Source organism: Leopardus geoffroyi, chromosome A2 (assembly GCF_018350155.1).
Source record: "Leopardus geoffroyi isolate Oge1 chromosome A2, O.geoffroyi_Oge1_pat1.0, whole genome shotgun sequence".
Classification (NCBI taxonomy): domain Eukaryota; kingdom Metazoa; phylum Chordata; class Mammalia; order Carnivora; family Felidae; genus Leopardus; species Leopardus geoffroyi.
In genome coordinates, this window is record NC_059331.1 from 135,361,989 (window position 1) to 135,378,636 (window position 16,648).

The window sequence follows — 16,648 nt, forward strand, 5'->3', positions numbered from 1 at the left end:
TCTGACACTTGTCCAAGAGAATTCCAGTCCCTTAAATTTTATGTAAATAAACCTAAAGCATTTGAAGGATCAAACAGTCAACATCACTGAAATCCAGTTTGTTTACAGCAAATAATGTTGGGGGAGGAGTCCAGCGGCAGCAAAGACCTAGGGAACTTCTAGCTTAAGCTAGCCAAGTAGTAACTGCGGACCAAGTTATGTAAATGTTTTTACTGCGTTAAAGTGCTAAATCTCTGGCCAGGCCTAATTTTCCTACAACTTGTGTTTTAGTAATACTGTGGAGTTTCTGTTATAAAATAGAATGGACATAATTTTTTTTCCAAAGGCAGGTGCCATATATGAAAAGGAACAGAAAAATGACTTTTACTTCCTTCCTACCCTGAAGCCTAAAGGCAGAGTTGCTTTGCAAATGTTTTCTCTCATGAATTTGCAGCTGTTTCTGCCTTTCCTATTGTGCTTATGTTCAGCTCTGGCTGGGAATACAAGCTTCAGCCCCAGCTGTTGGGTGCAAAGTGAATCAGGTATTTCACAGTGGTTATTTGGTTAGAAAGAATTATATTGTTTAGCTAACAATATTATATGTATGGAAGAGAGGACATGTTTGACATGTTTCTAACATTTAAACATGTGTAACTCATCTCATACAGGTGCAGATATATCTAAATATACTGATGTGCACATGTATTAGAGTCTTTCTGTAGCACCAATTTAACATAGATACAAATTTCTAAAACAGTTTTTATTTGTGTGATCACCCTCTTGGGATACTTAGAAGTAAAATAGTATGATAAGTATTATTCAAGATAGTATAAGTGAACAGTGAGAATGGGGCTTCTTACAAATTTCAGATGGGGAAGGGATGTTGAAAAGAACAAGGCTTGAGAACATTAGCACAATGTGCAGGGCTACGTGGGAGAGGGAGGACCGTTACTCATGAAGATCACAGGACTATTCACAGGGATTGCCCACGTCTCCCCTTCTGAGCTCCTCATCTAATCAGCTTGCAAAAATAATGCTTGCTTGATATATATATATATATATATATATATATATATATATATATATATATGATTTTTTTTAAAGCTCTCATATAAGGCCTTTAATCTCTAGATGCAAGGCATTGCTATTAAAATATTTGTGCCTGACTGTCAGGCCAGAGAGAGTGAGTATATCGGGTGGGTTGGGGGGAGGAAGGCACTTTCAATACTTTATAAGTTCAGTTCCACAAACATTCACTGGGCAGCTACCTTGTCTGTATACCGTGGCCACTGCCTGGGCACTGTCACAGCTGTCCCTGGGTTCTTTGGCATCATCCTTGCTCTTCTCCCATCCCCTTTTCCCCTCTCCCTGATTCTTTGAGGCTGTTCCCACTCATCACCCCTATTCTCTTGTGCCTCTTAACTGGACTAGTTGGATCATAAGCAAGAAAGTTAAAAAGACAGAGGGATCACCTAAAAAGACATCCTTTGCTTGTGATCATTACTTATGATCATTACTTAAAGGATTATGTTAGTAATCAGTAAACTTAAAAATAATTACACACTTCCAGTAAGAAGAATCAATTCATCTATTGACATCCTGTCTTCAAATTCTTTCAGTTCCTGTACCACCATCATGGTATGTCAATGCTTTTTGTTGGAAGCCTGTAGCATACATTATCTTTGGGATTACTGCTATTTTAGAGTAACAAATGAATGATATGAGCATCCAGCAGAGACCCAGGCAAATAAACAACATTTCTGTTTAGGGATTGTTGATTTACTGGTCTCCTTTATAAAATGCTCAGATAAAATATCATCTGTCCTTGTTTTTAATGCGTACATCATTGATTTAATTATATCCCTAAAGAATGGTAGATTTGGTATATTTCTTTTTATTAAATGTTTATTCATTTATTTTGAGAGAGAGCACGAGCTGGGGAGGGGGAGAGAGAGAGGGAGATAAAGAATCCCAAGCAGGCTCCATGCTGTCAGTACAGAGCCCAATGCAGGGCTTAATCCCACAAACCATGAGATCATTACCTGAAATGAAATGAAGAATCAGATGCTTAACTGACTGAGCCACCCAGGTGCCCCTGATTTGGTATATTTCTTTAGGAGAAAATATATTCATGAATTGTGAGACTTCTTTTGTTTGAAAAAGAACCCATTATAAATAATAATTTCAGACTTCTATCTATAACTAAAATTTAAACCTAGGGCATGTATATCTCCTAAAATGAATTCATGCATGCTCTTGAAATACATATATCTTATACACTATTATATGCATAGAAAATTAAAACATAAATATTTGAAACCCTGAGAAAATGGTAATCTTTTGTTTGTTTTGTTTTTTGGTAGTAAGAAATAACTAGGATTTCTTGTTTGGGTGCTTTATTGACAGAGTAGAAACACATTTTAAAACATGAAGTATCCGAATCAGTAGTTTTTTTTTTTAACTTTTATCACTTCTAAAATTCAAAAACAGATATACTCTGTGTATAGATTGACAGATCCTACAGTTACTGTATTTGGAGTATTGATTTGAAAGTACTGATTAATTTTTTTTTTATATTTTCTAGTCTTTTTGGTTTTTAGTTGCTTGATATTTTTTTGCAGAAGTCTCAATCTGGTTTTGACTCATTTCAACTCACAATAATTCATTTTAAAAAATTGAAACACACACCCACATCAGTAGTGCAGCAATAAGGAAAATTATTGTGCTGTTTGTGTATACCTGGCTTTTGTAGTATCAAGTTGGTGTAGAAGCACTCATGCCCATTTACCAAAAAGAATAAAGGAAAGAAAGAACACAGTAAAGCTTCATTTAATTCGTCTCTTACCACCTGGTACTTTGTCTTATGACTTTTATTTCTTGAGCTGTCAGCACCAATCAGCAATTTCTGTTTCTCGCGTTGTTGTTGTTTGTTGGGTTTTTTTTTTCCATTCCAGAAAACTAGATGTTTACCTTGATTGAAATAAATGGTTCCACTCTTCATATCTGATTTCTTGCTATAGAAACACCAATTTCTCTCACATACTGAAGAAGATAGTAAACCTAAAGCAGGTGTCTGAACCAGTTCAGGCTACTTTAACAAATTTCCCATAAACCTGGTGGCTTAAACAGCAAATGTTTATCTCTTACAGTTCAGGAGGCTAGGAAGTTCAAGCTCAAGATACAGCAGATCTGGTTTCTGGTGAGAATCTGATTCCTGGTTCATAAATGGCTGTTCTTGCTGTATCTTCACATGGTGGAAAGAGGGAAAGAGAGCTCTCTGAGGTCCCTTTTATAAGGACACTAATCTGGTTTGTGAGGACTCTGTCCTAATGACCTAATTGCCTCCCAAAGGCCCCACCTACTTACACCATCACATTGGAGGTTAAGATTTCAACATCTGAATTTTAGGTGGGCACAAACATTCAGTCTGTTGCAGTAAGCAAGAAGCAAGAGGCATTAGAAGCCATACGTTGAAAATGCAAATTGAACTGTTGGAGGTTATGTAAATATCTGAAACGTCTAAAAACCTAACCCCTTCATCAAGACTTAAGTGAGTTTCTTATTTCAGGCCATTCGTATATTTAGGCAATAGATATACCTTTAGGACCTACTATGTGCCCAATCCTGTGTTGGGAACTACAGTTAGAGCAGACCCACTCTAGATCCATAAGGTCACACCCAGTTACAACCCAGGCTGTTTATTAATGGTGTCATCTCCTCTCACATTTTTTTCTTTCAATTCACATTTTTTTCTCATTGAGTTTCAAACTCCAACAATTTGCATCATCTTTCATGACAAATGAAGTTTTCCTCATTCCCTAACAAAAGTCCTCTATTTTTCTTTGTTTTTAAATTAGAAATCAGTCTAGATGTTATCACAGGTTCCATTCAGTTCTATTTGCCTAGAAATTGAACTGTATATATTCTGTTCTTACAAAAGGAAAATTTACTTTGATCGTCAATTAGTATATGTGCTGCCAAAGCGAGCTCTACTTTGATCTTCAAAAAGCAGTGGGGCCCAGGGTGCCTGGATGTCTCAGTTGGTTAAGTGTCCAACTCTTGATTTCAGCTCAGGTCATGATCTCACTGTTCGTGAGTTCAAGCCCTGTATCAGGCTCTGCACTGATAGTGTGGAACCTGCTTGGGATTCTCTCTCTTTCTCTCTCTCTCTCTCTCTCTCTCTTTCTCTCTCTCTGCCCATCTCCTGCTTGTGTGCATGCTCTCTCTCTCTCTCAAAATAAAATAAACTTCTAAAAAAAAGGCAATAGGGTCCAGGGAGTGTGCTGCATCTCCCACTCTGATTCTTCTAGTGAAAATCCACTTGTATTCCATTTTTTACCCCTTTCCCATCTCCAGCCTCTCTAGGACCTTGTTGTACAGAAGTCCAGTCTGATCCTGAGGGGATATTTAGGACACAGGTTGGGAGGCTAAGCAAGTGATACCCAGGTTCTCAGTCTTGGGTAGGAGGAATGGATGGGAGACTGTACATCTCAAGAAGTAAGCTTGCCTTTTACTTAATTTAAGCACACATTTGGCAGAGAAATGCAAACCAAAATCACAATGAAGGATGACTTCACACAACTATGGGTTGGCTATAAATAATCAAGAAAATGGAAAATAACAAATGTCAGTGAAGTTGTGGAAAAATTAAAACCCTCATACATTGTTGGTGGGAATGTAGAATTGTGCACACCTATGGAAAATGGTATGGCAGTTCTTCAAAAAGTTAAATATAGAGTTATTGTAAATCTGACATTTCTGCTCCTAAGTATATACCTGAGAAATGAAAATATATGTTCTCACAAAAAGTTGTATATGAATGTTGATAGTAGCATTATTCACAATAGCCGAAAATGGAAACAACCCAAATGTCCCATCAGCTGCAAATGCATAAATAAAACATTCCTTAGGGAATATCCATGTAATGGAATATTAGTCAGCAATAAAAAGGAATGAAGTACTGATACATGTTCTAACATAATGAACCTTGAAAATATTATGCTAAGTTAAAGAAACCAGTCACAAAAAATCACATATTGTAGGATTCAGTTCATTTAAATGTCCCGAATAGGGAAATCTATAGAGATAGAAGGTAGATTCATGGTTGCAAGAAACTGGAGGGTGTAAGGAGATAAAGAAGATGATAGCTAAGAGGTGTTGGGTTTCTGTTTGAGATAATGACAATGTTCCAAAATTGGTTGTGGTGATGGTTGCACAAATCTGTGACTATACCAAAAACCATTGAACTGTCCACTTTAAAAAAATGAAGAGAAAGCGACATACAAATATCTCATGTTAAATTGTATTCATCATTCTTAAGGAAAATTAAATTTTGAAACAGTTTAATCAAAAATAAAGCTCTAGTAGCACCTGCGTGGCTCAGTTGGTTAAGCGTCCAGTTTTGGCTCAGGTCATGATCTGGCAATTCACAAGTTCAAGCCCCATGTCAGGCTCTGTACTGACAGCTCAGAGCCTGGAGCCTGCTTCAGATTCTGTGTCTCCCTCTTTCTCTGTACCCCTCCCCTGCTCACACTCTGTCTCTTTTTCTGAAAAATAAGTAAACAGTAAAGATTTAAAATAAATAAATTAAAAAAAGATTTTAAAATAAATAAATGAATAAATAGAACTCTGTGCATGGGTAAGGGAATCTGGCCCTTACGTATTTGAAGATACATCATGCAGAATTATTTTACTGAGGTTTATGGATTTTGGAGCCTAACCACAAAGGTTTTATTTTATTTGTACATATATTTCTTCCCCATGTCTTCTCCCATATCATTTGAGATCACAGCCACAACAATCAAGTACATTTAGATTCCTCCCTAGTCCCTCACACCCAAACATATTAGTCTTATATTTTCAGGAGCATTAAAGAAAAAGGCGGGTATTTTTTGAGATAAACATTAAAAATTAGTTGTCAACATAGTAGAAACTCAAAGATAATTGCCATTCTTCTATTTTATACTTACCCTAAGATTGCCAAGCGATTTGTCCTAATCGCTTAATTGTCCTAAGAATTAAATTTAAATGCCAGATTTAGTTCTGTCCTTAAAACTATCTCCATGATGACCAAAATGAACTTCTAATTTCATAAAAGCATTGCTTCAGGGGTATTTTGAAGTTAAAGTGGTTATTCCATTATTTGGAATTCTAGCAATAAGATAAAGTGAGAAATTAATGATAGAAAAAGCGTTCTTGGCATGTTACAGCAGTAGGTATACCTGTAGAGAAAGGGCTAATGATCAACAAAAAGGTATTTACATCTGTGATATGACCTCTGCTTAAAATTTCAGGTATCTCACTTTTCCACACAGCCTTCCCATCTTCTCTGGTTCATCTCATTTTCTGTATGAAGCCCCACTCATCCTAGCTCATGCTCAAAAGTAGAGCTCACTGGCTCTACTAAATAACATTTCCTCTGTACCATCAAAAACTATTCAGACGTAGAGTCTTTCTCCTTAGGCACACTTAACTTGTGCAGCCAAGATTGCTGAAACAAGGAGGATTGGCAAGGCAAATATATTGGGAAATTTGTTTTAATGCTTTGACTCACAAGTGGCTCTTGAGAGCTCAGAGTTGAAGCTTTTTATTAGTATTTATTCTGGTGCTCCAAGAGTGTAGCAGTTGAGTGTTTAAGAAGAGGTCAAGCAGTCAGATTCTAGCATTAGATAAAGCTCCTTGGAAACCTGACTCTTGTACTTCCTAGCTAAAATTCTGTCTTATTTTCTTTATGGAAAATATTAGTACCTACCTTGTATGATTATTGTGAGAAGTAAACAAAATGTCCATTTAAAGCTCTTAGCACAATGACTGGCTCAGTTACCATATATATGGTGCTCTCCAGACAAGAAGTCTTAGGGAATACACTAAATCAATTCCAGTTCCAGAGGTGCAAAGAGCTTCTTTATGAAAAGAGAGATAAAGGTTAATCCTTTCTGGGAAATGAACATTTGGATGGACTTCAGATATTTGATAAAGTCAAAAATGATGACCTCGTAATTAGGAAGGAATTGCTTATTATAGATGTGGGAAATGATATTAAAGAGAGCAAAAAACATAGGAGAAAAAAAGGGTACTAAGAGTTGATTGTTATATAGCAGGTCTGAATAGAATGGAAGCACAAGACAAAGAGAGGCAAAATGGAAATATTCGTAGGAAGTTCAGGGGGATGAATAATCTTCAGCAAAGTGGAAAGCACAGAATGAGGCTGAGAACAGAGTCTGGTTATTAAGAGAGGCTGGGGTTTTGTTTTGTTTTTGACATGTGTGAAAGATTTTTTTTTCACCTTTGTAGTTGAAAGTGATTGGCAACAATCAGGGATATATGGGGGAAAAAATGAGGGTTGACAGATAGGAAAAACAAGTGGTGAGCACCAGAAGTGAGTCAAAATTGAAAAATTATATAACTGAAATATGGATAATTTGGGATAGAGGCTCTAGAAGTCTAATGTCCTGATAATTCTGCTTGTAACCTGCACCCAGCAGGAGGTAGGACTGGTAATCAAACTTCTTTTTACTTTGGCTACAAAAGTCACAAATAACTATTTGGCCTACATTTAGGAATAACGGTTCCCATCCTTTCCCATCCTGATCAAATGACCTGTGATCCATCATTTACTTCTGTGCAAAAATAGCCACCCTGCTTAATGGAGATGTTTTGAAAGTATTGCATGTTTGGAATAGAACATGTGTTAGAAAAAAAATGTCATGATGTTTAACTTTTATGACTGTATGTGAATTTGGTTAGTTTCTCTATCAACAACCCACTTTCTGGAAGCAAATTAGGTACTTTGGAAATCTTCCCAAATTGTTTCAAGCTACTTGACTCCCTGTGCTGAGGAAAAAATTTACTGCTAGGTCTCCAGGACATTTATATGTTGTATGTGAGTTTGTTAGAGTACTAAGCAGTTAATTTTCATTCCCATTTTACAGATAAGAAAGGTGAGGTAGAGGGAATGGTTATTTAATCATAACCTCACAGATGCCCATGTTTGTCCTGTGATTTCATACCCACAACAAATAAATACACTTTCAATGAAACAAAAAAGGATATTTGGGATGTCAGGCAATTTCACAAAGTCAGTTTCAAGCCCAGAGCTGCATGCAATAAGCCTCCTGCACCTCATGTAGATGCAAACCCACGGCCTATTAAGAATGAAAATCTTTCTGACCACTCTTTTTATTTTCTAACGTTTATTTATTTTTAAGAGAGAGACAGAGTGTGAATGGGGGAGGGTCAGAGAGAGAGGGAGACACAGAATCCAAAGCAGGCTCCAGGCTTTGAGCTGTCAGCACAGACCCCGGCGTGGGGCTTGAACTCACAAACTGCGAGATCATGACCTGAGCTGAAGTCGGCCACTTAACCGACTGAGCCACCCAGGTGCCCTTCTGAGCACTCTTTTTTTTTTTTAATTTTTTTTTTTCAACGTTTATTTATTTTTGGGACAGAGAGAGACAGAGCATGAACGGGGGAGGGGCAGAGAGAGAGGGAGACACAGAATCGGAAACAGGCTCCAGGCTCTGAGCCATCAGCCCAGAGCCCGACGCGGGGCTCGAACTCACGGAGTGCGAGACCGTGACCTGGCTGAAGTCGGACGCTTAACCGACTGAGCCACCCAGGTGCCCTTCTGAGCACTCTTAAATAAATACTCCTGAAGTCTGAGTGTTCATCTCAGATTGTCATTCGGATTTTATCCCTGGACTTCATTATTACTGGGTTCTTGCAGTAGAGAAGATGGTAATTATATAGCCTGAGAAACATCCCAAATTAGAAATACCTGAAAGCAAGAATGACACAAGTCCTCAAACTCCATTTCCAAGGCATTGTTAAAACCATCAGGCCTTATTGTAAAACCAGGCCAAGAAGAACTTTATAATCCAAGAAATAACATCTGATAGGACGATGGTTTATAAAAATGACATTAAAGTACCTGAAGGCCTATTTTGATCTCAGAAGATCTATAAATATGGCTTAGAGTTAGCAAAGCTGGAACTAGATTTGGGTCTCCAGACTCCCTGTCTGCTAACCTTTCCATTACATCAAGGAAAGCTGCCCAGTGAGGAGGGGAAGGAAGATAGATTTAAAAAATAATCTGAAATCCTTGTAGCATAAGTGAGGTCTTCTGTTTTGGAGAGAGTTTTGGCTCTTCCAGTTCCCCATACAATCGTGAGGATTTGTCTGCATGTGCTGGCTGATTGACTGAAAGATCTCCTTCTCAATAAACTGTTAAAAGATCATATGCAAAAGTCTGTCTTGGGGGTTCAGATGAACTGTCTTCACAGCAGGAGATTAGGAGATGTTGTATTGATTTACAATGAGATTAACTGTTGGGCCTTCACTTCAGATACCCACAAGCTCTCCTAATCTGTTATTAACATTATCATACACATTTTCCACTTATATTTAAACTGAACTCATTGGACTAAGGGTGTTTGTGTTTTGTTTCTCAGGTTGTGGTTTCTCGATCAGGATCATCAACACCTCATGTGAATTTTCGCCTGGATTCCCACCCTGTGTCTTCAGAAGCAATTGTGGAGCACCCATTAAACCAAAATGGCTACACACTGGTTGTTACTGGAAAGAAGGTAAGCCCCGTTCCCACAGGGAGGTTCCAGGGCTGTAGTTTTTCCTGAGTGGATATTTAAAGCATGTATCATATGACCCTTTTTAAGTTTTGTTTTGGTCTTGGATTCACCTCTCCTTTCTCAGGTTATTTCTTGAGTATTCCAGAGATCTTCTGAAGCCAAGTTAAATTTTTATTTAGGAAGACTGGACCAAAGGGAGGTCCTCCTTGTAATGTGTACTACTCCTTTTGTCCTGTATTTCTCAATGAGAAAAACAAACATGCAGAATGAGAATTACAGTCCTAAGGGCAGACTCTAGTGCAGGCTGGTAAGTCCTGAAATGTACATTGGAATCTGACACCAGCCAGCAATCCCTCTTCCCTGAGAGGAGATGCATCTTGATGCTGAATGATGTGTAAACTTACTTAGAATTTCCCAGGGGTCAAGTGTGTTTTCCAGCAGCTTATATTAAACTCTCTTATGTTTTAAGGGGCGCCTGGGTGGCTTGGTCGGTTAAGCGTCCGACTTCGGCTCAGGTCATGATCTCACGGCCCATGAGTTTGAGCCCCGCGTCGGGCTCTGTGCTGACCGCTCAGAGCCTGCAGCCTGTTTCAGATTCTGTGTCTCCCTCTGTCTCTGCCCCTCCCCTGTTCATGCTCTGTCTCTCTCTGTCTCAAAAATAAATAAACATTGAAAAACAAATTAAATAAATAAATAAATAAATAAACTCTCTTATGTTTTAAAATCACACTTCAGATAGAGCAGAATGTCCCTACTAAATAAAACTTCTAACATTGCATGACAGTACTTATGTTCCCTGGACAGTAATGGTAATGTTTATCACATATGTGCCAACAATAGAAGAAAGGAAGGAATTTGGTTTTTTGATTTAAATCACTTAACCATTATTATATTACATGTTTTTTACACATTGGTGCTATCTCTAGTAGACTCTATATGATTATACTTACATATATCTTTGGGGTATTTACTTTTCATTTAACAAACCAATAAAAAACCTCTCTGGAAGCTCTTTCCAACACTTTTCTTCACAGATCACCAAGATCCCACTGAATGGCTTAGGCTGTGAACATTTCCAGTCCTGCAGTCAGTGTCTTTCTGCCCCTCCCTTTGTGCAGTGTGGCTGGTGCCACGATAAATGTGTGCAACTGGAGGAATGCCCCAGTGGAACATGGACTCAAGAGATCTGTCTGCCTACAATCTATGAGGTAGGAATCTGTCAGCTCTCATGTATGTTTTTTGGTAAACATAAATCCCATTGATGAAAAAATTCCGAACTCGGTTTATTCATTTGGCTGTGAGACACCAGTGAAAACACCATCTCCCTCCAAAGTTTTCCTTCAAGGTGGCATTTGGGCACATCACCCTGAGACCTGTACCTGAAGTGCTTGCTTCACACTCCCTAAGTAGTTCTCTCCTTGAGCAGTTGCTCTCCTTTAGTGCTTTGTGAATAAAAGAATGGTGGCTAGTGAGCAGCATGGCTCCCCATTTCCTTACCCTCGGACTTTTCCCTCCCTCATTTGACTCAGTGGTTTCCTCACCACCTACTTAATCTACCAGGTGCCCAGAAATGAGCCTCCATCACACACAGAGATCTGCTCATAAAATAACCCAGAATCTTAAGCTGAACCATGCAAGCTGGGGATGCCAGCCATGCAGGAGCAGATAGGACAGAAAGTTTCTTCCTGTCTGATGCATAGATGGTGGCCTTGTCTCATCACACATAAGACTGGAGGTTACCGGGGTGCCTGGTGGCTCAGTCAGTTAAGTATCCATAACTCTTGATTTCCGCTCAGGTCATGATCTCACAGTTTTGGGGATTGAGCCCTGCATGGAGGTCTGTGCTGACAGCATGGAGCCTGCTTCAGATTCTCTCTCCCTCTGTCTCTTCCCCTCCCCCGCTCGTGCTCGCTCTCTTTCTCTCTCTCTGTCTCTGTCTCTCTCTCTCTTTCTCTCAAAGTAAATAAACTTAGAAAAAAAAAAGACTAGAGGTTACCCCCAGGACAATATGGGAGGCAAGTAGTCATTGAACACTCATGGGTAGCTAACTCTCTCAAAGTTCCTAGAAGAACAGTATAGGTACAGCTGATGACTATACTAACATCTATACTCCGTGAGCCATTTCATTCTTTAATTCATTCCAAAAATATTTGTTGAATACAAACCATTCTTCTAGACATTAAGGAGGCACTCTTCTAGACATTAAGGAAATGTAGTTGAACAAGACAAAAGTGCCTCCTAGAAAACTTAGCTTCTACTGATGAACTCAATTGACATTGTAGCCATGCTCTCTAGCTCTTTGCTGCCTTGTTTAAGCATATGTTTGGCACTATGAAAATCGTCATGGCATTTTTTTAAATGTCTTGGTCCAAATATATTTTGCTTGAAAATAATTTTCTGGTGAGGACCCGATATGTATTTTCCCTGTCCACATATAGAACAGTTGAACTTTAGTAAATGATTCTTGTGAAAGATTCAAGTTAAAGGTCTCGGTCTCCTGGTGCTAAGCCCAAGTAAACAAAGTGTGCAAGTCAGAACGAGAACCCCCCCCCCGCCCCCCCCGCCGAAGTGCATGGCTGTTTTCATTTAGTTACGGTTTGGGGCAAGATTTGTGCAGGGTGACTGGGTTTTAAATCAAATTATTTTCTGTTAGGTGAGACACAGTTATTAAGATTTAGTTTGATCAGTCAGGAATAAACTAGAAGATAGTAAGAAAACAAACTTAAATCTACATGCACTCTTTCTGTTGTCGTTGTTTAGTATATTTGTAAAACCACATGCAGTGTTATACTTTTTTAAACACACAGCCTTGGCAATTTGAGACACTAGAAATCTGAACTCAGCAACTCCATGAAAGAGATATGGAAAGAGTATATGTGATGTGTGTGTGTGTGTGTGTGTGTGTGCGCGCGCACGTGTGTACATGCAACTGAATTACACCAATTTCATTTCTTCAAAAGTAGCCAAACTGGTGTTTTAAATATAGAACATGGAGAACATGTATAAGTAGAACATTTAATTTTGACCAATGTTCTTCCTTTTATGACTCATGAAAGCCATATTAAAATGGTGTTTTAAAATGACTAAATATCTTAGAATTTTCTGGAACCAGAGAATCTCTGACAGTGTTTCAATCTCCCTCCTCTCTCTCCTTTCCTAACTGCACCTTTCTGTAGTTGGTGATTTTTAAAAGGTTGCATTGCATCATGCACAAGTCAGTGAGGCTTGGGCTGTATGGTTAGGAGGAAAGTAGTGCAGCTGAGTCCATAAATCCTTTTCAGTTCATAGTTGTTAGGAAGATTTCATGCTGCACTAGACCGTGACAGTTAGCATTCTTACTGCAAAAAATAAGACAGATTATTCATCTATTTCTTATCTGTCTTAAATACTATGGACACAAAACCCAACTAGTGTATTGTTTTACTTTCCAATAAATGTAAGTTAACCTGCTTTTCAAGGTACGTGATGTTCAGTGGCTGAAATTCTTTGCACTTCCACATATGAGAGATTTCAGGATTGCAAACCCATTATTTTGTTTCACACATGTTATCTGATCTCATACTTAAAGAGCAAAGAGAAATGTTTCAGAAAAGGAAAAGCACTTTCCAATGTATTCTGAATTTATTAAGATAAAATTGTCATATCTTATAGGATTGAATTCAATCCCAGTGAGACAATAAAACTATTTATTAATTGATCAGAAGATTCAGATAAGAAGCAACAGCAATATCTTATGGGGCAGGGGGGTCATTCAGGCAAAACACTACCACCACTGTATTTGTGACTTTTTAAGTACTAAAGAGGCAAATTCTAATTTTCCAGGAAGGGTTTGTTGTTGTTTTAGTGTTCTCTTGTATTATCTTGATAGGTTTTGAAAATGTGATCATTTAAATCATTTCCACCTGTTGAAAAGGCACCAGCTGCTTTTGTGGCTGTTTCTCCCCTGTCCAGACAGGTGGGAGATCTGCGTCTGTGGCTTTATGCTGGACACTCCTTTCCTTCCCACAGAGTTTCCCTGCCCTTTAGGATAACTCAGAGTTTGCCAGCTCATTGTTGGTTCTGTCCAAGGGTGTGTTGTCCAAAACCACTTCCTTCCTTTTCCCCTGGAAGATTGAACATTACCCCATAAACTAAGGGGGAAATGCTCGCATACTCCACTCTAGCATCTCAGCCCAGGGAAGAAAGCTAAGTTCGGCTGGCCTTCCAAATCCTGATCTACCATCTAGCAGACATTTTTATAATATTCATTTCTGTTTGCCAGTACACCAGCTGAACAACTCTCATTGTGTTTTCTCAAATCATCACCCATTCCATTCCAAGTGATGAGGTATGTAGATGACAGAGTTCAGTTTTTACATAGAAAGGGGGGATCTGGGCAGCAGGATCAGGCCAACATCAGCCTTAGACAGCTGTTTTCTATGGGGAAGCCTCCTCCTTAAACAAGGGAAAGGCAGCTGTGTGGCTGCTTCAGGCTGAAGAGAGTCCGGAAGGGTTAGGTGTCTTGTTCTCTCCTACTGGATTTCTAACATAATAATAAATTTTTTTCTAGCAGTTCTTATTTGACTAGACATGGACGAGGTAAGTTTTCATGAAAGGCACAACTGTGTAATGGATTTTATGGGTAAAATAGCTATCATAAAAGCATTAAGCTAAGACTTTAAAGAGGTTTGGTAACAAGGGTAAGTTAAGACTTTGGTTTGCGATTATTTACTTGGGATGAATGGGAATGTTTGCAAATTTGAATTTTGCTAAAAGCCCTTCTAAATTGTGAAAGAATCACTTTTAGACTTTTACTAACTGGTCTTTAGCAAACACTTTTACTGGTTTTTGAGTTGTCTCTATGGTGGTGCTATGTTTTCCCACCATTGTACTTTTCCAGCACAATTTACAATATGTCCTCCCCAAAAGAGCATTTCCTTTCTCAATTGTCACAAAGCTGCTGAGGAGAAGCTTATTTTTAACTTAGAAATTTGTTTTGTTTTAATAGTTTTAGCCTAAGAACAGTTGTCTTGTAGACTTCATAAGCACCTACTGCTATCTTATATTGCAGTTGCCAAAGTTTTGGTAATGAACTCATGTTTTACTTTCAACACACCAAAAGTGAGCCTGCAATAATAAAATGATGTATGTATTTAACATAGAACATGGGAGAGGAAAAAAGTCAGCTCTAGAAATGAGATGTAAAATAATGCCAAGAGAGATAATTAGAAACATTGCTACAATACAGATTACATTTGGGGCTCTCTCTAGTTTTTTTTTTTTATATCTATTTCTAATAGAAATAATATATTTATTTAAAATTATATCATTTTTTAAAAGCTGGGTGTGTCAACTAACCAGCTTGTCTACAGAAAATAGTGACCATATTTAAAGGAGAAAAGAAAAATTCCTAATCAGTAATAAATGTGAATTAACAAGTATAAAGAAATAGATTCACCTATTCATTCGTTAGTGCTTGGCACATAGCAAATAATTTATAATGAATAATGAATGAGTGAATGCCAGATATATATTGAATACCATCTTTGTGTTTGGTCTTATGATAGCTGCTGGATGCAATTATGAAAACACTGGACACCAAGAGGTGTTTTTACTGTGTGAATTTCTTCTCTGGGTGGGGAGTACCATAGCACAAGACTATAGCAAACACCCAGCTGGTGCATGGAGCAAGGCACATATTGGTGCATGGCTTCTAGGGCACATGAAGGATTTTTGATCAGAGTTTGATCTGGAGGCCCATGAAGGAGTTATAATGAGAGTTACAAACATGTAAAAGTCTGGGCCCAAACTGTGTCTATTCCAACCTAGAAGATTACTAGATGAATTCACTTCAGAGTGACCCACAAAGACCCTTCATTTCCACCCAGGCTGAATCTGCTTTCTGTCCCATCTCTGGATCTCCTGAAAACAGCTTTTATTCATCAGCATGTTAGGTAATTTTCATATTTGTTCCAGATTCCGTGAAATTTGTGACACTTTTTCAGTTTTGTTTTTTTGTTTTGTTTTTTTAGATAGTGGCAGGATAGAAGAATTTTAGACTGAGGATATATATTTTGTTTGTTTTGCACACAAATGAAGGATAATGTCTTGAATTTTTTTTAAGTTTTCGGTTGTCCTTGTAGGTTTTCCCAACCAGTGCACCCCTGGAAGGAGGAACGATGCTCACTGTGTGTGGCTGGGACTTTGGATTCAGGAGGAATAATAAATTTGATTTAAAGAAAACTAGAGTTTTCCTTGGAAATGAGAGCTGCACTTTGACCTTAAGTGAGAGCACAACAAATATGTAAGGATCTTAAAATGTTTTGCTGGGGTGTGGTTGGAAAACAGGTTGTGTTTCAGGATGAATGCTTGTAAAATTATCCCAAAAGTCCATGTCTTGAGTTAAAAAAGGGTCTTGGCCTTGTAACATCCTTAGTGGAACTGTTTTGTTTTTAATCCTATTTACTTACCAGGATTAATAAAGAAGAAAGGTAACATTACCTAGTAAAGAAAAGAAGAATCCAGCATCTGGGAGTTTTGAAACCATTTTTGTTACATTTCTTCAGAAATTGTTTGGGTAGATTTGAAAGAACAGCACTGGCTAGGGTTGCTCCATCTTTAAAGTCTTCAAATATAGAGTCTCCAATGGCTTTTTCTATAAAAATCAGTAAACAGCTCAATATAGACCCTCTCTTCTAAATTCACTTTCTAAACCTCAGAAATGTAGTGAAGCAGCTCAGTCATATTTTTGAGAATTCTTTCTTTCTTTCTTTCTTTCTTTCTTTCTTTCTTTCTTTCTTTCTTTCTTTGATGCATTTAAATTTATCTTCAGTTGATATTTATTGGTACTGTAATGGAAAGGTATCTCATTTAGCCATTCCCAAATCCCAGGAGATAGCAATACCAGACCTGTTTTACAAAGGTGGGACCTGAAGTTCAGAAAGGTGGAGTGTAGTTTAGCAGAGGCAATCCAGAGAATAAGAGCTTAATAGGCCTTCTAACTCAACTCTCCTGATCCAAGATACATCCTTCTTCTGCCATTTTCTACATGTACCTTCTATCAAATGTAAATCCCATAATGAACAGAGAATCCAGAAGTTTTTAGT

General features: G+C 38.1%; 1 protein-coding gene and 1 long non-coding RNA gene across 6 annotated transcripts in view; one reads left to right on the top strand and one right to left on the bottom strand.

Moving 5' to 3' along the window:
- The window catches only part of MET (MET proto-oncogene, receptor tyrosine kinase), a 112,956-nt gene that overhangs the window by 55,492 nt on the left and 40,816 nt on the right, over positions 1 to 16,648 (top strand). For 4 of the 5 annotated variants that reach the window (XM_045495393.1, XM_045495391.1, XM_045495389.1 and 1 more), the window contains exons 4-6: positions 9,429 to 9,563; positions 10,598 to 10,771; positions 15,686 to 15,846. In XM_045495393.1, the coding sequence (XP_045351349.1) occupies positions 9,429 to 9,563; positions 10,598 to 10,771; positions 15,686 to 15,846 (470 nt within the window). The remainder of the gene's footprint in view (positions 1 to 9,428; positions 9,564 to 10,597; positions 10,772 to 15,685; positions 15,847 to 16,648) is intronic. The other variant, XM_045495392.1, reaches the window with a different exon arrangement.
- On the bottom strand, positions 5,478 to 6,474 carry LOC123606744. The gene is made up of 3 exons (XR_006716479.1): positions 6,241 to 6,474; positions 5,949 to 6,129; positions 5,478 to 5,525 (listed from the first exon to the last, which is right to left on the bottom strand). It is a non-coding gene; the product is annotated as an uncharacterized LOC123606744 (long non-coding RNA).